The 22,449-nt window shown below is 42.0% G+C and overlaps 1 protein-coding gene across 2 annotated transcripts in view; it reads left to right on the plus strand.

Annotated features, from left to right (window-relative positions):
• Nucleotides 1-22,233, plus strand: part of CORO1C (coronin 1C) — a 66,960-nt gene extending 44,727 nt beyond the window's left edge. For both annotated transcript variants that reach the window (XM_075276609.1, XM_075276608.1), the window contains exons 3-11: nt 4,596-4,718; nt 5,379-5,508; nt 6,549-6,730; nt 7,319-7,438; nt 8,810-8,914; nt 15,566-15,711; nt 17,479-17,536; nt 18,770-19,015; nt 19,960-22,233. In XM_075276609.1, the coding sequence (XP_075132710.1) occupies nt 4,596-4,718; nt 5,379-5,508; nt 6,549-6,730; nt 7,319-7,438; nt 8,810-8,914; nt 15,566-15,711; nt 17,479-17,536; nt 18,770-19,015; nt 19,960-20,097 (1,248 nt within the window). In that variant the 3' untranslated portion in view covers nt 20,098-22,233. The remainder of the gene's footprint in view (nt 1-4,595; nt 4,719-5,378; nt 5,509-6,548; nt 6,731-7,318; nt 7,439-8,809; nt 8,915-15,565; nt 15,712-17,478; nt 17,537-18,769; nt 19,016-19,959) is intronic.
• The last annotated feature ends 216 nt before the right edge of the window (nt 22,234-22,449 follow it).

Raw genomic sequence — 22,449 nt, forward strand, 5'->3', positions numbered from 1 at the left:
AGCTTTCACAGGTGAAACAAGTTAAAAAAGGCATCAAATGTAAAAAAAAACAAAAAAACTGCGAGCAATAAAAGTGTCAATTACCCCATGTAAAATCTCTGAGATAGACTGTGCTGTTCATGATTTATAATGTTTCACACTGGATAAAATCATTATAGGGTTACATTTGCTAAGGGTGTGTTCACACTATTGTTTTTCAGTGTCTGTTTCTCTCCTCTCACAGAATTAGATCAACTGACATTAAATGACAGATGCAGACAGAATCCCTTCAGGTGTCAGTCTGCTTTTAGCCAAATATGACAAAACCGCGTCCATTATGTTTACATTGGAGTCAGGGGGCTCTGTCTGTGTCAGTTATTCTGCTAGTGTTAATTACCAATAAGAATAGTAGTGTGAACACAGCCAAAGAGTCTCAGATGAATGTAATATCCAGTCCCATACTCCTGCATTTCTGCTGAACTTTTATAATATATTAAGGTTTTCTCTAAAGTTTTACTGGTAATGATCAAGGACCTTACAAGATCAAGTGTAACAAAGCAAAAATAACACATTTGAAAATGACAGTGCGTATAAGGATCTGTGAGAACACAAAGCACATCGTATTCAGATAACACAAATACTGTACAGCAATGCAGGTCCCATTTAGAAAACTAGAACCTTGTGATAATCTTAATTCAGTTTAGTATTGGCTTCAGAGGGCTTGTCATTTGCCTTCATAGGGCCTTCTGAAACCTACCTGGTTGTAGTCAGTGTCTCATGATGTGGCCTCCTGGAAACACGGGGGACACAGAGGAAACCATAGTGCAGCACTTTCCTAGCTCTGCTGCCACCTTGCTCTAGTGATCGGCAGGGATCGCCCATTATTGGGGTGTAACATGTCTCTTTCCCTACTAATAAAAGCAGAGTCTCGTCCTGCTGTTTGACTTTAGTACGACTGCTGAGTTATATTCATTGTCCATTCTGGCATATAATAGAAGACACAGCGGTGTGAGCCTTAGGTGAAATGTACTGGTATAAGACCTTCAGCTGGTATGTGTAGGTATATAAGGCAGGGGAGTGATCCTTGCAGTCTGTGACCTTCATAGCAGGTAAGAATGCACAGTGACACGGGATGGCAGCGGTTAGCACAGTCCTCTATTAAACTGCTTCCTTCTATATACTGCAATCTTCCATTTTTATTTGTGAATATTTCACACTGCTGGCAAGTGCAACGCTTCTGGTCTGCTGCATTGGTAACTGCTCATAATGTACAATCGCGGCAATTGCCATAAACGGGATGACCTTTCAGTACTTGACCTTCCCAGTGCTTCTTTCTGATGACATATTATTGGAGATGATGGCTGTATTTAGAATCTGGTCATAAAAATCATACAGTGATCCAAGCCTGGAGTGGGAAAAAGAGTGCACCTACTGAGCTTCATGTCTGACACAGTATAGAAGCACTGAATATATATATATATATATATATATATATATATATATATATATATATATATATATATATATATATACAGTCCTATGAAAAAGTTTGGGCACCCCTATTAATCTTAATCATTTTTTGTTCTAAATATTTTGGTGTTTGCAACAGCCATTTCAGTTTGATATATCTAATAACTGATGGACACAGTAATATTTCAGGATTGAAATGAGGTTTATTGTACTAACAGAAAATGTGCAATATGCATTAAACCAAAATTTGACCGGTGCAAAAGTATGGGCACCCTTTATCATTTTATTGATTTGAATTCCCCTAACTACTTTTTACTGACTTACTGAAGCACAAAATTGGTTTTGTAACCTCAGTGAGCTTTGAACTTCATAGCCAGATGTATCCAATCATAAGAAAAGGTATTTAAGGTGGCCAATTGCAAGTTGATCTCCTATTTGAATCTCCTCTGAAGAGTGGCATCATGGGCTACTCAAAACAACTCTCAAATGATCTGAAAACAAAGATTGTTCAACATAGTTGTTCAGGGGAAGGATACAAAAAGTTGTCTCAGAGATTTAACCTGTCAGTTTCCACTGTGAGGAACATAGTAAGGAAATGGAAGACCACAGGGACAGTTCTTGTTAAGCCCAGAAGTGGCAGGCCAAGAAAAATATCAGAAAGGCAGAGAAGAAGAATGGTGAGAACAGTCAAGGACAATCCACAGACCACCTCCAAAGAGCTGCAGCATCATCTTGCTGCAGATGGTGTCACTGTGCATCGGTCAACTATACAGCGCACTTTGCACAAATAGGAGCTGTATGGGAGAGTGATGAGAAAGAAGCCGTTTCTGCACGTACGCCACAAATAGAGTTGCCTGAGGTATGAAAAAGCACATTTGGACAAGGCAGCTTCATTTTGGAAACAAAAATTGAGTTGTTTGGTTATAAAAAAAGGCGTTATGCATGGCGTCCAAAAAGAAACAGCATTCCAAGAAAAACACATGCTACCCACTGTAAAATTTGGTGGAGGTTCCATCATGCTTTGGGGCTGTGTGGCCAATGCCGGTATCGGGAATCTTGTTAAAGTTGAGAGTCGCATGGATTCCACTCAGTATCAGCAGATTCTTGAGAATAATATTCAAGAATCAGTGACGAAGTTGAAGTTACGCCGGGGATGGATATTTCAGCAAGACAATGATCCAAAACACCGCTCCAAATCCTCAGGCATTCATGCAGAGGAACAATTACAATGTTCTGGAATGGCCATCCCAGTCCCCAGACCTGAATATCATTGAACATCTGTGGGATGATTTGAAGCGGGCTGTCCATGCTCGGCGACCATTTAACTTAACTGAACTTGAATTGTTTGTCCAAAATACCTTTATCCAGGATCCAGGAACTGATTAAAAGCTACAGGAAGCGACTAGAGGCTGTTATCTTTGCAAAAGGAGGATCTACTAAATATTAATGTCACTTTTCTGTTGAGGTGCCCATACTTTTGCATCGGTCAAATTTTGGTTTAATGCATATTGCACATTTTCTGTTAGTACAATAAACCTCATTTCAATCCTGAAATATTACTGTGTCCATCAGTTATTAGATATATCAAACTGAAATGGCTGTTGCAAACACCAAAATATTTAGAACTAAAAATGATTAAGATTAATAGGGGTGCCCAAACTTTTTCATAGGACTGTATATATATATATATATATATATATATATATATATATATACACATATGTGTATATATATATATATATATATATATATATATATATATACACATATATATATATACACACACACACGTTTTTTGAGATCTTATGCTAAAAATATTCCTTGTTAGACATACTAGCTATAAATATTGGGCAATACTCTCTTCATGGTTTGTTTGTAGATGTTAAAATGGTTTTCTGTGTATTTAATATTGCTGACCTGTTCTCAGGGTAGGTCCTTTCATTTGAGATCAGTGGGGTCCTACACCTGGCACCCTGAACTGCTTAAAGTGGCTGTGGCCCTCAGGTGCCACCATCTCCGTTTTTGTTCAGGTTACTGACATGGTGATGACATGGCCTATTTGATGTTCGTCTCATAGAAATAAATGGAATAGATCTGAAATACTAAGCAACTGCTATATAATGTACTGCACTGTGCATAGTAAGCATTGAAAAGGCTGTAACGTTCTTCTGAGCTTTGTGGCCCCTTCAAACGGGTGACCAGCTTGGGTGTTGCATTCCATCTGATCTGATATTGGATAGCTCAGCAATATCATGATCCTTGGAAAACCTCTAATTTGGGTTAAAGCTTGTTTTCCTTTTGATGGACAGCCTAGGTTTGCTCACTGTAGTATTCTTCATATCAAACATCAGGAAGATAGAGAAATCCTGGTGGACTGCATATATTAGTATGCTAGCTGTCTCACCAGGGCTATTCCTCCCTCTTCTGGAGGTTGGAATTAGAAACCTCTGGTTCTTCCTTCAGATGTTGTTTCCTTTCCACAGGCCAGCGGTCAATATTGGCTACTGTAGCATACTTGTACATGTGGAGATCAGCAGCCATTTTCTTCTAAGAGGCCTTTTCTCTGCCATCCAGAGCTCTATTCATCCTTTAGGTTCTGCTCCATTGATTCTGGCTCTGTAGAAATTTTTTTTTTTCTCTAGCCCGGCTGTTCCTGAGCAGTCATTGCAGTTTTGCCGTCTGATATGATATGGCAGGCTCTTTACATTCAAGTGGGCAGTGTCAGAGAGGAGAAGGCAAGGATATATGATCTCGAGCTCAGACGCTATCCTCATTTGGACAGTGTCAGAGTTCTGAATCACGCCATTTTGTCTGCTCCTGCTTGATGCCTCCTACTTGACAGAGAATCTAATTATCATATCAGACTGGAAAAACTGACTGGTGGGGCTATAAAAAAAATAAAAAAATAAAAAAAAATTCCTACAGTACCAGAATCAGTAGAGCAACAGCTAGTAAAGCATGCATAGAGGTGATGTTTGAGGAATACTCTCTAGCAAGTACAATCTCTGGTTGTCTGATAGTATTTGTATCCAAAGTATTCAGTGTATTTGTGTGCAGGTGTTTTTTTTTTTGTAGTGGGATGTATTTTTAGTATAATACACCATCTCAGCATGCTGATCTTGACATATGTCTCATTCTCTTTCTAGAGTGGAAGAATTGACAAGTCTTACCCTACAGTGTGTGGCCACACTGGACCAGTGCTGGATATTGACTGGTGTCCTCACAATGACAATGTCATAGCTAGTGGCTCTGAAGACTGCACGGTCATGGTAAGTATTTTATGACTCTATACTTGGAGATATGCCGTAAGCGCCCCCTTGTGGTAGTTTGAGAAATTTAATTTTTTTGGCAAAAAAGATTCTGTTTTTGGCACTAAAGCTTATACAGTATATGCTCTATTAATTCTTTTTAGCTGCTCCTGATATTTTTTTTTAACTATAAAGGCATTTTTGGGTTTGGGGTTTTTTTTTTTGGGAGGGGGGGGGGGAGCAAAATCATCGTCTTGTTACTGGATTTGCATAAGTAGGGCTGTGTTCACATCTGTGCTGGGGTTGGGGGAGTGTCCCCTGACCATAACCATCTTGTCTCTGGGCCCCTCAGAATGCGGAGATGGCTGTGCATGCAGGTCTCTCCAGTCATGTTAGCATTAGCGTAGACCTGAGCAGAGAGACCCACACATGTGACTCTAAGTCTTTTGAGTTGCTGCAAGTTTGGTGGGCAGGGGATCTCCGTTCTTGAAATGGGAAATAGATATGGGTCTAAGACTTGGAAGTCACATCCATTGGACATTTATGACAAATCCTGTGCATATGCTATAAGTGTGCCAGATAGGAATATCACTCTAAAAACCATTTAAAAAAGAAATTTAATTTAAGATCTCCAGCCCATGGTTGTCAGTCATTTGACAAATATCTCTGACTTGTATTAAGGTATGGCAGATTCCAGAAAATGGCCTAACCCTTCCGCTCACGGAGCCTGTGGTAGTGTTGGAGGGACATTCCAAGAGGGTAGGCATTGTGAGTTGGCATCCGACAGCCCGGAACGTGCTGCTTAGTGCAGGTATGTTGCCCCTATCTGGCTAAATGTCTTATTCTATAGCCTGTTCTTCATGGAAGACTAATGTAAAGTGAACAATGCACCTCCTCAATGGGTTTATCCTTATCTTTATTCAGTTACTGACTGGTTTCTCCAGCTGGTAATGTGATCGGCCAATTGACATACCATCTGGCAGTTCTTGATCTCTGTGTAAGTCTGAGCGTTGATCCATGTGTGGGGCTACATGTCTGCCCCTCATTGATAATGACTTTATTGCCTATCCTAAGGTGAAGCCCTAAATAAAAATTAAGGATCTTTAATGATGTCAAAATGCACTTAGAGCGGACAGTGGCAATGGTTGTATTTTGGAAGGTTCATTGGGACAAATTTCTTAAGACTAATGTATCCTATGCCAGCCTTGATAAAGGCCCCAACTGGTTCAGGAAACAAGTGATTTACAAAGATGCTCCAGACTCTTCATAAATCAATCGTGCATACCAGTGCCAGAATGGAAATTTTCCGCACCTAGGAACTGGAACAGACTTCCATTTTAATTCTCACCAGAAAAATTGGCATGAGTTATAACAAATGTCCTGTCCCGTCCCGTTACACCCATGTTATCACAATCTGGTGAGCGTGTCACATGTTTGGCACAAGAAAGGGTCTTGCGCAAATGTGTAGTGTGATCTCATCCCAGATTGGTGTAGTGGGATTGATTAAATCTCCCTCATTGTGATTGCATAGTGTTACTGTCATTAATTGTAGCTGTGGTTGCTGTCTAATTTTAACATTCTTCATTACGATGCCCCCCCCTAGTGGTTGATTCTTACCTGTACGTGTATTTATGTTCTATTCCCAGTACAAGTTAGAAAATTGTACAGACACGCATTGTGACTTGGTATAATTAAAATGTTGTGTCCCCATTATTCTTGTATATTTCATATATAGTTTTTTTTTTTCTTTTGTAAATTGTTGCTCTGCGGGATTGAGGGCTTATACAATGCTAGTGAGGAAATTGGTGCTTTAAGAAGTTGGCAGTAAAAGTATTGTTGTTTTGTTAACAGGTTGTGATAATGTCATTATTATCTGGAATGTGGGTACTGGGGAGGCACTAGTCTCCTTAGAGGATATGCACTATGACATGATTTACAGTGCCAGCTGGAACCGAAACGGCAGCCTCATTTGCACAGCCTCCAAGGACAAGAAGCTTCGTGTTATTGATCCACGCAAAATGGAATTAGTAGCGGTACGTAATTGGTGGGGGCAGCCTGGGAGAAAATTTTATGCAACCAAACTTTCATTTTTTTAAATTAATTTTAAAGGGACTCTGTCAGCAGGGAAATCTGTATCCAACTAATGATTGTACTTTGTAGGGCTGCTTGTACACTTTCCTAAGTTGCCCTTTTTCTGCATTGCAGCTTCATTTTCTGGATTGGGCATGGGAAGTGCAGTACTGACTGTACTGTGCATACCTGATGGCATCAGGCTGCCCCTGGAAGAGCAGGAGGCTGGCTTCAAACAGTGGAAGATGTCACTGAAGCAACGGGTGTGACCTGGGCAGCAGTTAGGGGCAGTTATCTAGAGCAGCGAGAAACCCCAGTAGGTGAAGAAATGCCCCTAAAGCCCTTTTTGAGCTAATTTGCAAGAGAGTAAAATTACCAGAAAAATAGATTTTCATGAAAATGGGGCTGTGATGCAGAATAAGAAAGGAATCCTTAAGTGTAGAAGTCGTCCTAGAAGGAACAGTCATTAGTTTATTGATTGTCTTGCGAACAGAATGCCTTTAACTATATGTATATAACCATGCCTCCCCCCCTCCTTTCCTCTTTAATAGGAGAAAGATAAAGCACACGAAGGAGCTCGACCCATGAGGGCAATCTTTTTATCTGATGGTAGCATTTTTACAACTGGGTTCAGCCGTATGAGTGAGCGCCAGCTAGCTTTGTGGAATCCGGTATGTGATTTACCTTTTTTTTTTTTTTTTTTTTTTTTTTTTTTTTTTTAGTTTTGCTTTCCTGATGACAAAGAAATATACTGATAAATCAGTGATGAACAGAATATATATCTACAACTTCACAGCTCTATAGTCTTATAACACACAGACCTTTCACATTCCCTATTAGATCCAGCCATGCTTGTATGATGATTCTGCTAGTGCATTTTTATTCATGGCATAGATGCAGAGAGGTCTTGAGTACTAATGTAATGTTCTTCTTCATTAGCTTACTGTTAAGCAACCTATTATCTCTACCAAGGTTCATAATGCACCAATATTTGCGCCATTCTAAACTTGGGTCAAAGACCTCCTGCTTAGTCGGACCCATCTCACATTCTGGTTGCTGGTATGATTGTTAGTCACCAAAGTGGTCAATAGGCAAAACATTATAGAAATACTCTGTTTGCATCCATCTTGTTTTGCACTTACTAGCCCAATATCAAAGCTTCCGTACTACATTGTGACTTACTGTAAAATACAAACTTGGAAGATTAGAATATTGAAACTTGCTTTACTGACAGGAAGTCTTTGTACAGTGCAAAATGAGAGTCGTTGAAGGTAGGTTTTCAGCCATGTTTTATGCATGAGAACAAGCTAGGGATTGCTGTATGCAAGACACCTGTAGACTTCAATGCATCTTACTGATCTAAATAAATAAAAAGCATGTCTTCAGAGTTGTAGCCCATGAGATTAATATTGTGTTGATAGTGCTGATTTTTTTTTTTTTTTCCCCCATATTATCAGTTTTAACATTTACTAATGATGACTTCACCTAAATACGCTTTTTTTCTGTATAATATGGTTAACAATGTGTCTTCACTGTGCTGTGGTGAGATTGGTTGCAAAACAAAAGCTTAAAGTTATCCCTGTATCTGTAGGGGATGAGTTGCAGATCACTGGGGGGGTCTGACTGCTTTTAACGAGGGTGGGGGAGTGAAAGGAGCAGTGGGCACTAGGGAATACCCTCCATTCATTCCAAGGAAGTGGTAAAGATAGCCAAAGTACAGTACTCTGCTATCTCCATCACTTCCACTGAAATGAAATGAGCACTGTGTGTACTACCTGATCACTGCTCCATTCAGAGTGAGAGTGACAAGTCCCCTGTTCTTCTGATCAGTGGGGTCTGAGCGGTTGGGGCCTGACCTGACTTACAAGTTATCCCTTGTTCTATGGATAGGGGAGATAACTTCTTTCTGTGAAAAAAGGACTTGTCACCTCTCCTTACACAACGGTATTCATTAAAATAGACTTGTCAGGAGAAGTGACCGCTCCGCATTTAACATATTGCAATGTTTTTTAAAAAAAATAAATTTTCTCTTTTATATACAGAAAAGTATGGATGAGCCTATTGCACTACATGAAATGGACACAAGCAATGGAGTTTTGCTACCTTTTTATGACCCTGACACAAACATCATTTACTTGTGTGGCAAGGTGAGAAGTTAAATCTTTATTTTTCAGTTGAAGGTCATTGACATAATGGAGTTTGGTAAGGCCTCTTCATTTTCTCACATATAAGGATTGATGTAAAATATATAAACCCCAACCCTCTGAGCCAGTGTGAGTTATTACATGACCATCCATGTACTTGCACAAATGAAAAGGGTGCATTACTTTTCTGAAATCACACTCCTCAGATTTGAGCTTTTCCGTAGGCATTAAATGTGACGCTAGGTTCACACTAGCGCCCGGAGTCCGTTCTGAGCTTTTCAGTCTTCTGCATGCAGAAGACTGAAAGCTGTCAGACCGGGTCCGGCCATGAGCGCCGGTGAGCGTTTTATGCTCTCCACCGCGAAACCATTTTTTTTAAAACCGGACAGAGTACTGCATGTCCGATTTTTAAAAAATCAAAACAAAAAAAACCCTGGTTTCGCAGTGGAGAGCATAAAACGCTCACCGGCGCTCATGGCCAGACATCTTTCAAACCCATTCAAATGAATGGGTTTGTAAGAGTCCTGCAGGTTTCCTTCTCCTGCTCAGTTTTGTGCAGGAAACGGAAACCTGCATGAACGGAGACCGGGCGCAGATGTGAACGAGCCCTGAGCCAACATAAGGGGTGTGAGCCTAGTGACTACAGATAAGCCCTAGTAAACAAGGGCGTTGGTTCAAATCTTGCCTGCTCTTAACCACAGGGCCTAATATAGATATCGTTTCATGATTTTTATTTAATCTTTTTTTAAAGATTAATTTATGCCCTTTGTATACCCCCATATGCCATGTGTTTTGTCATTAGTGGGGTTATGAAGTTATGAATTTATTTTATTTTATTTTTTTAAATCAATATAGCTTGCTTAATGCATTGCCTACACTGAATAAACTTTCTCACTAATATATATGAGAGTCCCTGTCACTTCCATTCTTAGTTTTGCATAGTGCAGCCAGGGAGGGCAGAAATCTGGTTCCTCTGCCTCCTCTGGTGTGGATGACTTTCCATCATACGACAGATTCTGCTTTTCTCTATGTACCTACAGCAGGAGTCTGTGAATTCACAGGGATTTCCAGAACCTCATGTGCTCTGCAAATCTGTTTATATGGTCTTTGGGGGAAGGGGGTACTTGTGTGAATATCAAGGTATGTTCACACTACTTTTTAAACATCAGTTGCTCTAACTTATTAGAGCAATGGGCATTAAATCACCGATGCAGTCTTTAAGTCATACATACATGACCAGGGGGCGTAATTTGAGGGGGTGCAATTGAGATTGCAGCTTCCATCTGGCCCATAACCAAGCAGACCCACAGATTACCCTAACCACACTAAGGTTGATTAAACTCCTCAGTACCTGTAACCATCACTATCAAGAATTCATTGTAGGGAAGAAGTAGGGGCCCCTAACAAAAGATTGCACGGGGGCCCACAAGTCTTCAGTTATGCCACTGTGCATGACTTTTTATTCCACCAGAAAAGTGACTGAAGAAAGCTTTGTTGTTTTTTTACATTGGCTTCAGTGGGAGCAGATGCCAGACGGAAGGGCTCAGTCTGTGTCTGTCATTCTACCACTGTTAATGTCCGTTGCTGTCATCCTATGACAGATGAAAGTAAATGACATTTATTACAGTAGGATGGACGTCCCCTAAGTAAGAAAGTTTATCTAGGGCACTGCTAAGTCTAATTTTTCTCTGCATAACAACCCCTTTATATTCAATTAACGTTTCCAGTGTAGAGGTTCTGACTCTGGCCAACAGTATGTTCGTAATGTGCGGTAGGAGTTTTATATGCAAGGCCATTGTTCACACATTGTGGATTCTCTTAGCTGCTGTCTAGACTGAATTTTTAACCATTATGTTGGGAATATAGGAGGAATCTTTTTTTTTTTTTTCCTATAAATCCTGAAAATACACTTTTTGCCTTCATAGCCAGAGATTCTGTCCCATTTTGTATGTAACGTATAGAGATGAGCGAACAGTGTTCTATCGAACACATGTTCGATCGGATATCAGGGTGTTCGCCATGTTCGAATCGAATCGAACACCACGTGGTAAAGTGCGCCAAAATTCGATTCCCCTCCCACCTTCCCTGGCGCCTTTTTTGCACCAATAACAGCGCAGGGGAGGTGGGACAGGAACTACGACACTGGGGGCATTGAAAAAAATTGGAAAAAGTCATTGGCTGCCGAAATCAGGTGACCTCCATTTTAGACGAATAGTGGATTTCAAATCCGGGTCATATGAGAATGTGAACTTTGTGACTATGAGACAGGGATAGCTGTACAGGCAGGGATAGCTAGGGATAACCTTTATTTAGGGGGGAATGTTATTAAAAATAACTTTTTGGGGCTCTATCGGGTGTGTAATTGTGATTTTTGTGAGATAAACTTTTTCCCATAGGGATGCATTGGCCAGCGCTGATTGGCCGAATTCCGTACTCTGGCCAATCAGCGCTGGCCAATGCATTCTATTAGCTTGATGAAGCAGAGTGTGCACAAGGGTTCAAGCGCACCCTCGGCTCTGATGTAGCAGAGCCGAGGCTGCACAAGGGTTCAAGCGCACCCTCGGCTCTGATGTAGGAGAGCCGAGGGTGCACTTGAACCCTTGTGCACCCTCAGCTCTGCTACATCAGAGCCGAGGGTGCGCTTGAACCCTTGTGCACACTCTGCTTCATCAAGCTAATAGAATGCATTGGCCAGCGCTGATTGGCCAGAGTACGGAACTCGACCAATCAGCGCTGGCTCTGCTGGAGGAGGCGGAGTCTAAGATCGCTCCACACCAGTCTCCATTCAGGTCCGACCTTAGACTCCGCCTCCTCCGGCAGAGCCAGCGCTGATTGGCCGAAGGCTGGCCAATGCATTCCTATGCGAATGCAGAGACTTAGCAGTGCTGAGTCAGTTTTGCTCAACTACACATCTGATGCACACTCGGCACTGCTACATCAGATGTAGCAATCTGATGTAGCAGAGCCGAGGGTGCACTAGAACCCCTGTGCAAACTCAGTTCACGCTAATAGAATGCATTGGCCAGCGCTGATTGGCCAATGCATTCTATTAGCCCGATGAAGTAGAGCTGAATGTGTGTGCTAAGCACACACATTCAGCACTGCTTCATCACGCCAATACAATGCATTAGCCAGTGCTGATTGGCCAGAGTACGGAATTCGGCCAATCAGCGCTGGCTCTGCTGGAGGAGGCGGAGTCTAAGGTCGGACCTGAATGGAGACTGGTGTGGAGCGATCTTAGACTCCGCCTCCTCCAGCAGAGCCAGCGCTGATTGGTCGAGTTCCGTACTCTGGCCAATCAGCGCTGGCCAATGCATTCTATTAGCCCGATGAAGTAGAGCTGAATGTGTGTGCTTAGCACACACATTCAGCTCTACTTCATCAGGCTAATAGAATACATTGGCCAATCAGCGCTGGCCAATGCATTCTATTAGCTTGATGAAGCAGAGTGTGCACAAGGGTTCAAGCGCACCCTCGGCTCTGATGTAGCAGAGCTGAGGGTGCACAAGGGTTCAAGTGCACCCTCGGCTCTCCTACATCAGAGCCGAGGGTGCGCTTGAACCCTTGTGCAGCCTCGGCTCTGCTACATCAGAGCCGAGGGTGCGCTTGAACCCTTGTGCACACTCTGCTTCATCAAGCTAATAGAATGCATTGGCCAGCACTGATTGGCCAGAGTACGGAATTCGGCCAATCAGCGCTGGCCAATGCATTCTATTAGCCCGATGAAGTAGAGCTGAATGTGTGTGCTTAGCACACACATTCAGCTCTACTTCATCAGGCTAATAGAATACATTGGCCAATCAGCGCTGGCCAATGCATTCTATTAGCTTGATGAAGCAGAGTGTGCACAAGGGTTCAAGCGCACCCTCGGCTCTGATGTAGCAGAGCTGAGGGTGCACAAGGGTTCAAGTGCACCCTCGGCTCTCCTACATCAGAGCCGAGGGTGCGCTTGAACCCTTGTGCAGCCTCGGCTCTGCTACATCAGAGCCGAGGGTGCGCTTGAACCCTTGTGCACACTCTGCTTCATCAAGCTAATAGAATGCATTGGCCAGCACTGATTGGCCAGAGTACGGAATTCGGCCAATCAGCGCTGGCCAATGCATTCTATTAGCCCGATGAAGTAGAGCTGAATGTGTGTGCTTAGCACACACATTCAGCTCTACTTCATCAGGCTAATAGAATACATTGGCCAATCAGCGCTGGCCAATGCATTCTATTAGCTTGATGAAGCAGAGTGTGCACAAGGGTTCAAGCGCACCCTCGGCTCTGATGTAGCAGAGCTGAGGGTGCACAAGGGTTCAAGTGCACCCTCGGCTCTCCTACATCAGAGCCGAGGGTGCGCTTGAACCCTTGTGCAGCCTCGGCTCTGCTACATCAGAGCCGAGGGTGCGCTTGAACCCTTGTGCACACTCTGCTTCATCAAGCTAATAGAATGCATTGGCCAGCACTGATTGGCCAGAGTACGGAATTCGGCCAATCAGCGCTGGCCAATGCATTCTATTAGCCCGATGAAGTAGAGCTGAATGTGTGTGCTAAGCACACACATTCAGCACTGCTTCATCACGCCAATACAATGCATTAGCCAGTGCTGATTGGCCAGAGTACGGAATTCGGCCAATCAGCGCTGGCTCTGCTGGAGGAGGCGGAGTCTAAGATCGCTCCACACCAGTCTCCATTCAGGTCCGACCTTAGACTCCGCCTCCTCCAGCAGAGCCAGCGCTGATTGGCCGAATTCCGTACTCTGGCCAATCAGCACTGGCTAATGCATTGTATTGGCTTGATGAAGCAGTGCTGAATGTGTGTGCTTAGCACACACATTCAGCTCTACTTCATCGGGCTAATAGAATGCATTGGCCAGCGCTGATTGGCCGAATTCCGTACTCTGGCCAATCAGCACTGGCTAATGCATTGTATTGGCTTGATGAAGCAGTGCTGAATGTGTGTGCTTAGCACACACATTCAGCTCTACTTCATCGGGCTAATAGAATGCATTGGCCAATCAGCGCTGGCCAATGCATTCTATTAGCGTGAACTGAGTTTGCACAGGGGTTCTAGTGCACCCTCGGCTCTGCTACATCAGATTGCTACATCTGATGTAGCAGTGCCGAGTGTGCATCAGATGTGTAGTTGAGCAAAACTGACTCAGCACTGCTAAGTCTGCATTCGCATAGGAATGCATTGGCCAGCCTTCGGCCAATCAGCGCTGGCTCTGCCGGAGGAGGCGGAGTCTAAGGTCGGACCTGAATGGAGACTGGTGTGGAGCGATCTTAGACTCCGCCTCCTCCAGCAGAGCCAGCGCTGATTGGCCGAATTCCGTACTCTGGCCAATCAGCACTGGCTAATGCATTGTATTGGCTTGATGAAGCAGTGCTGAATGTGTGTGCTTAGCACACACATTCAGCTCTACTTCATCGGGCTAATAGAATGCATTGGCCAATCAGCGCTGGCCAATGCATTCTATTAGCGTGAACTGAGTTTGCACAGGGGTTCTAGTGCACCCTCGGCTCTGCTACATCAGATTGCTACATCTGATGTAGCAGTGCCGAGTGTGCATCAGATGTGTAGTTGAGCAAAACTGACTCAGCACTGCTAAGTCTGCATTCGCATAGGAATGCATTGGCCAGCCTTCGGCCAATCAGCGCTGGCTCTGCCGGAGGAGGCGGAGTCTAAGGTCGGACCTGAATGGAGACTGGTGTGGAGCTATCTTAGACTCCGCCTCCTCCAGCAGAGCCAGCGCTGATTGGTCGAGTTCCGTACTCTGGCCAATCAGCACTGGCCAATGCATTTCTATGGGGAAAAGTTAGCTTGCGAAAATCGCAAACTGACAGGGATTTCCATGAAATAAAGTGACTTTTATGCCCCCAGACATGCTTCCCCTGCTGTCCCAGTGTCATTCCAGGGTGTTGGTATCATTTCCTGGGGTGTCATAGTGGACTTGGTGACCCTCCAGACACGAATTTGGGTTTCCCCCTTAACGAGTTTATGTTCCCCATAGACTATAATGGGGTTCGAAACCCATTCGAACACTCGAACAGTGAGCGGCTGTTCGAATCGAATTTCGAACCTCGAACATTTTAGTGTTCGCTCATCTCTAGTAACGTACTATTTGTTATACTGTTTATAGAAATTTCTAATAAAAACATGAATTGAAGGGGGGAAAAAAATTGGCCAAGTTTTCATACTTGACAGAGAAAATCTAAATGACAAATTAGAAATATCCTAATAGACCCCATAATGTACTGAAAATAGACCTCTGGCATATTGTGCAAATCCCATAAAGCACTTACGTGGGCACTTCTATACAGTTTTGTATCAGTGTGATGTTTTGAGTATAATGCTTGCAAAGTAATTTTTGTGGGTAAAAATTCTGACCTAAGCAGAGTCCTGGTCCCACAACACTTACTAAAAATAAAAGTGAAAGATGTGCAGAGTATACACGTGCCATTTATGTCAACATGTGCAAAATAAGAGACTGAAGAGCAGAAAAGTCTTCATGATTCAGTGAGCGAGTCATGGAGTCGATAAATGAGCTGATGGCTACTGGAGTGCAATCCCTCTACACTGCAAATATTGATGGGGGGGAAACATTGGGGATACTTGAGATTCATTCATTTTCTCACCGCCACCTTCTGACCTTTTCTACTTTTTATATAGGGCGACAGCAGTATTCGGTATTTTGAGATCACAGATGAATCGCCTTATGTTCACTACCTCAATACTTTCAGCAGCAAGGAACCGCAGCGAGGAATGGGGTACATGCCAAAGCGGGGACTGGATGTTAACAAGTGTGAGATTGCCAGGTACTAAACTATTCACAGTTCATCTAATCCAGGAGTCAGCAAACTTCAGCACTCCAGCTGCTGTGAAACTACAACTCCCAACATGCTTTATTCCCTACCATGCAAGTTCAAGATCAGCAGTATAAGTATACATGCTGGAATTTGTAGTTTGACAACCTGGAGTGCCGAAGGTTGCCTACCCCTGATCTAATCTCTTATGTGCTTCACTGTCAGCTTGCTTTATAGAAAATTTGCTTATATGCCAAATATTTCTGTTCTTGGACACCTAGAAGGTCCTGTTCAGGCATGTAGAAGCATACTTACTGTACTCTACTCTTTACGTGAAACTTCTTAAATCCAAGCTGGCTATACTGACTGCAATGTGGGTTTATTTGTGTGTAAGCTAATGAGTTTGTGGTTTTAGTGTGTATATATATTATATATAATTTTTTGTTCTCCTTTGTCCATTAATCACTTGCCGGGTGCCCAATCACTGCTCTTCAAGGGGGTGTATTGGTATGTCTTTAGTTCCAGGAGCAAAAAGCCAGTTGTCATTGACAGTCGGTCTCTGAAAAGAGGCATGTTATTTCCCACCTGACATTCCCAAATGCTGTATACTGAATGCTCAATGAGCACTGTGTATACAGATGTGGACATGATGCCTTTTTCCTCCCTGTCAGTGCCCTGTCAGTGATCCCCTGATTACTGGGTGCCAGGGAGCTGCAGAAGGCACTAGAAGGCCCAGATCAACTCTGCAATATATAGTAGGTGGCTGTATTTCTACTGTAATGGGACTAATATATCAGGCCCAATTTCCGGAAAAATCTGCAAAAACGTTGATATGCTCCTATTATAATCTTACGGGAGCCATGATTTGTAATCCATTAAATAAAATGAAGATACAAAAATAAAACCAAATAAAAATGCTACTTTTCCACAAGTTTTAACCCCCGGTGATGCAAATCCATTATCTACATAGACATTCTACATAGAAAAATCTTGTTTAAAAAAAAAAAAAAAAAAGTGAAAAACACTCCCCTCACATCACGGTTTCTTCAAAGAGTGTTTAATTTTAAGAACCCAAAAACATTTTTTTTCCAGCTTTTGAAACTAATTAACCTAACGTGTGTCCTGTCATGAACCCCAGAAAATAAACTGGTTAGGAAGTGGTTAAAGGCGTTCTCTCAGTAATGTCTAGAAATGTGTTAATGTTGCAGACGGTTGGAATTTAGTGACATCCATTCATCTCTGCTTGGAGACCTGGGCTACATATTGTCTCATTCATTTTTGGTAATGTCAGACCCATACTTTTATCACGTTGTACTCCTTTACTAAATAATATGCCATAACGTGAAAATAAACTATACGCATAGATAGATGCACTGCATACTGTATTTTTTTTTTTTGCTGTTATGTGAGGCTTTATCAGGCAAGTTATTGGGCGTGCCATTGCTGCCGCATAATAAGTAAAGTCCAACATGGAGCAAGTGCGCGGCAGTAGGTTTTAGGTGTGCCATGGATCTCCTTTAAATTTATGATGCACCATCCTCTGCCCTATTTTCCTAATCTCTAAAAGACCCTTTATTAATGATTTGGATATAAAGAAGGTCCACTCTGCACCTGGTAGAAGCAATATCAGGTTTCTGAAATAAAAAGATAAATATTAAAATATAGGATTTCCTTTCTGTGGCTCTGGCAGCTTGAAATCCTATAGTAAATGTATGTATTTTTACTGAGTACAGACAAATGTATGTTGAAGTTTTTATTTATTTATTTTCCCCCCTAAAGGTTCTACAAACTTCATGAGAGGAAATGTGAGCCAATTATCATGACTGTGCCCAGGAAGGTGAGTTCTGTAAAGATACAGTGTAAGCATATTCACTAATGATGAGCGGGTACTATTTGAAACTACTGTTTCGAATAGCACGCACTCATAGGAATGAATGGACGCAGCCAAAGTCTGTGTGCCGGCCGCTTTCATTCCTATGGGTGCGTGCTATTCGAAATGGCCGTTTCGAATAGTACTCTCTCATCTCTAATCTTCACGAATTGGGTTTGTTGTATATCTTTGTGTTTATTGAACTTTAATGGAGTTCACAAAATATAGCCACAGCTTACGCTTGGTTCACACTAGCGCCCGGACTCCATTTTCAGGTTTCCGTCTTTTGCATGCAGAAGACGGAAAGCTGTCAGACCGGGTCCGGCCGTGAGCGCCGGTGAGCGTTTTATGCTCCCCGCCGCCAAACCGTGTTTTTTTTTTTTTTAAACCGGACACAGAATACTGCATGTCAGACTCTGTGCCCGGTTTAAAAAAAACGGTTTTGCAGCAGAGAGCATAAAACGCTCACCGGCACTCACGGCCGGACATCTTTCAAACCCATTCAAATGAATGAGTATGAGAGAGTCCTGCAGCTTTCCGTCTCCTGCTCAGTTTTGTGAAGGAAACGGAAACCTGCATGAACGGAGACTGGGCGCAGATGTGAACGAGCACTTATCATGACTGTTTAATATGGTGGTTGTATTGTGTTGGGGGTGTCTGTGGTGTATTCACAGTAAACTTAAATTTATGGTTTCTGACCTGCACTATTATCTGAACCAAGGAGAAAATCAGGTAACCGAACCGCATTCTAATCTTAAAGGGACGATGTCACTAGCATTAACATAGGTAAACCACTGGCTTGCTGCTGTAACACTTGTGAACATTTCTTATGCTCCTGTTTTTAAATCCTCCATATTATGTAGCAGGGGGGAAAAACGGTTATAAAACAGCATGCTCTGACCACCAATAGTCATGTGGATGGTTGCTGCTGTGTTGAATAGGCACTGATTTTCAGAACACTGCCTGGCTCGGATTTTATCAGGGACTAAGCCAGCTCGCCATTCATATGGGTATTGGTGAGACTGTCCAAGATGTTGAGATTTTCATCCAAAATGACTTTTTGGATCATTTTCGAGATTGGTATTTGGGGGTCCAGAGTAGATTACAAATTTTTTGGTTTTATTAATATTTGTACTGAAACATCAGATATTAATTTCATTTTCTGTCCTTTTATATTTTTTTATTTTTTTTATGTATTAGTCTGATCTTTTCCAAGATGACTTGTACCCAGATACGGCTGGCCCAGAAGCCCCCATGGAAGCCGAAGAGTGGTTTGACGGAAAAAATGCTGACCCAATTTTAATATCCCTAAAAGATGGGTACACGCCAAGCAAGATCCGGGATCTGAATGTGGTGAAGAAGAATATTTTGGGAAGTAAACCAGCTGCGCAAAAGAAGTCTGAGCCATCCAGCACCCCCAAGCTGGCAACACAAACTCCTAGTCCTGTACGTAAAAATCTTTATTTAGCATGTACATTGAAGGGTGCTTTTATTTATGACAACATAGTGGTGTTTTTTTAGTGCTTTGGTTACCTGGCAGAGGACTTGTTACAGGAAGCTTGTCACAAGAAAAATGCTGTGAGGGGCAACACAGTGGCTCAGTGGTTAGCACTGCAGCGCTGGAGTCCTGGGTTCAAATCCTGCCAAGGACAACATCTGCAAGGATTTTGTATGTTCTCTCCGTGTTTGCGTGGATTTCCTCCCATACTCCACAGGCATACTGGTAGGGAAAAATGTACATTGTGAGCCCTATATGGGGCTCACAATCTACACTTAAAAGAAAATTTAAAAAAAAATACAGTGCAGTCTGCAGATATCACATCATAGAGCAAGTTGAGCAGATTGATGTATGGATTTGTGGGAATAGATTCGACACATCTGTGATGTATTCATTTATATCTCTGCTCTTTATTCTGAGTAGTCAAGAGAGCTGTCCTACTCAGTGGCTTACAGATATCATGGTGTGCAGTCATACATAGCGGACTGTCACTCATAGAACAGGCTCCTTGTAGTCTTGGCATAAAAAGAGCAAGGGAGGGGGGATAGGGGGGACAATTGCTGAGAATGGAGGGGTGGCTGCACATAGCTAAGGCTGCTATAAATGTATCAGATGGGAATACCCCTATAAAGTATAAAATGGTGTGTGTTCTTTTATGGATGGGTGATTTTATGCAAATCAAAATCACAATTAGTTGAATATTTTAATCTTAGGTCCCCAATTTACATGCCACACCCAAATTTATATGCCATACTATGACACCATAAACTTAGTTTATTCACGTCCGCATTAATTTCAATTTATTATTTGGTTTAGGTTATCGCCATGCGTTGTCTTGCTGATTTGAATACTTCCTCTTCTCTTAGTATGACCTCTTTACTGATCGTTTCAGGCAAGCGATGGAAAGTTGGATGAGGTGATGAAGGAACTGCGTTCAATGAGAGACCTCATCAAAGCCCAGGATGAACGTATTTCCAAATTAGAAGACCAAATCGCCAATCTCACCAACAATGATACATCTGATGAATAAAACAAGTAAAGCTAAATCTTAGCTGAGCTGGAGGTGCCCACTGCCAGATCACATTCGACATCCATCACTCTCCTCCGGGTCCTAGCAATGATCAGCATTCCAGCACAGACTGTGTTCACCATTCACATCTAAACACAGAGACGTTCCGCCTATTCCCTTCCAACCAGGTGCCTCCACGCTTGTGCCATTTCAGAAGTTTAGTTAGCGGCCAGTTACTTAACTTCTGAAGTGTCACAATCTGTTGATACCCTTACCTTTTATGTGGGCCTCATTCAAAAGGGGAAAGGATCTTAGAGAAACCTCTGCTTAAAACCAACAAACGTTTTGTTAATTAAAAGCCAAGATTTTTACCCTCATCTTTCAAGTGTTACATGACAATATTTCCTGTTTCCAAGATCAGTATATATATATATTTTTTTTATTTTTAAATTCTGGTTCTGAAATGGATTTTCTGTGTAGGGAAGGGTGTTTGGAAGAGATGGACCTATGCCACAATTTTTTTTTCTTTTTCTTGCCAAAAAGACCTTGTTAAATATATTGGGACCATGCATCGTATAGTATTTTTATTTTAATGTAAAGGAGGAAGCACTGTGTTACTGTCTGGAATCGCAAGAAAATAATTACCCATAAAAGCTTCATGAGTTTTATATAAATCTTTTTGCTATTGTGTGCAGTTAAATTTCTTCTGCGTGTGCATCAGAAGCAATGAAAGGGGTCATTAAATTTGGGAAAGTTGAGGCCTATTTCAGCCTTCTCCTCTTAGTCTTGTAATTTTCAGGAATGTTTTTATGTATTGTTTCTAGAACTGTCAGTATTATATGTAGGACATTTAGATATATATAGTATTACAGTAAATCTTAGCACTCAGAAGCATTCCGTGAAGATCCTAAGCCGTCATGGCCATTGTATTATTCACTAATACAATACAGTTCACTTTTTCTTGGAGGAAGGCTTAAAATATTTAAAATTTAATGCAGTCAGCCTTAGTTTGTAGTGTTTTTTTGGTTTCTTTTCTCTTTGTGTTTTTGGCAAAGCTGGGAAGTAAAAAGCCAAAATCCTGACATTGACTTCTATTGGATATCTCCAGTACTGTATTTTGCACCTTGATTCCTGCGCTGGCAGTCTTGTATTGCTGTCAGGGGTTAACAAGAAGCTGCTGTGCCAGTTGTACATAAACATAAATCTGATCTAAAAGGGAAAAAGTTGGTACATTATCGCCAACACCCCCACTCCTTTTTTTTTTCTTCATATGGTGTCCAGGAAATGATACGTTAAATGATAGCAGAGGGAGTACAGACGCCACACACTTGTCTGTCGCATCTTCAGCATCACTATATGCTATGCTGTTCCATATGCCTTAGCTTCATGGTTGGTTTTAATGTTTGGGATTTGTTTTTATTTGCTAAATCCTTGGGATACTAGCTTAAGCAAAGTTCATCCACTTTTTTTTTGACTAGCTCAGTAATTCTGAAAGCTCAGAAACCAAAAATGAAGAGCGATGCTATTCTGATACCTACGTACTGTTGGGCTTTTTGCATTATAAAAGTTATCGCATAGAGATAAGTAGAATAACTTTGTAAGAAATACAGGGTATAGTGGTTTTGAGATGACTATAGCTTGGTAACTGTAGGCTGTCATATTTAGCTTTTTTGTTTTTTTTAAATATAGATATATATATATGACAATTTGTGCATGTAAACTACTCTGCATTGCAATGTGCCATAGACCATTTTCCATTTCCATTTGCACCTTGGCAACACATCTGGCAACACACCTTGAAACCAATTATTTTAAGGGGCTTTCTGATGAAATACTCATGAATCCTTTCATGCACGTCTGGATCTGTAACTTTCAGACTTAAGTGGAAATTTTTTGGGAAACCCCTTATAATGACTGAGCCCACAGCTAAGAGACAGGAGTACTCTATATATGTTAAGATGGGTGTTGCGTACACTCGTTGCTATTTTTCTCAAGGGATCTTATCTTAGGCCTACGTATTTATGGATGCAGGTTTGTCCACCGAGATGTTTTCCTAACTACAGCTACAGGAAGCTGACGTTCTATCCACTGTGGGTGAAAGTGTTTGGTCTATTTGCTTGTGAAAAAATGTTGTATGAATAAAGTGTTCTTTCTTAATGCCTGGGCCACTAAATACAACATGTGCCATGTGGAACACAAGATAAAAAGTACACAAGTTGTGTGGTATTCAAGAACACTGGAAACATCACTGAAGCATCAGCCACTCTTTCGTTAAGATAAACTGCATCTGAAAACCTGAACGTGTGAACACACGTGTGAACACACTCACAAGAACAGCTTCTCATGCGATTAGCTTGCATTTTCAGCAGGGGA

The sequence above is a fragment of the Leptodactylus fuscus genome, chromosome 1, assembly GCF_031893055.1.
Source record: "Leptodactylus fuscus isolate aLepFus1 chromosome 1, aLepFus1.hap2, whole genome shotgun sequence".
NCBI lineage: Eukaryota > Metazoa > Chordata > Amphibia > Anura > Leptodactylidae > Leptodactylus > Leptodactylus fuscus.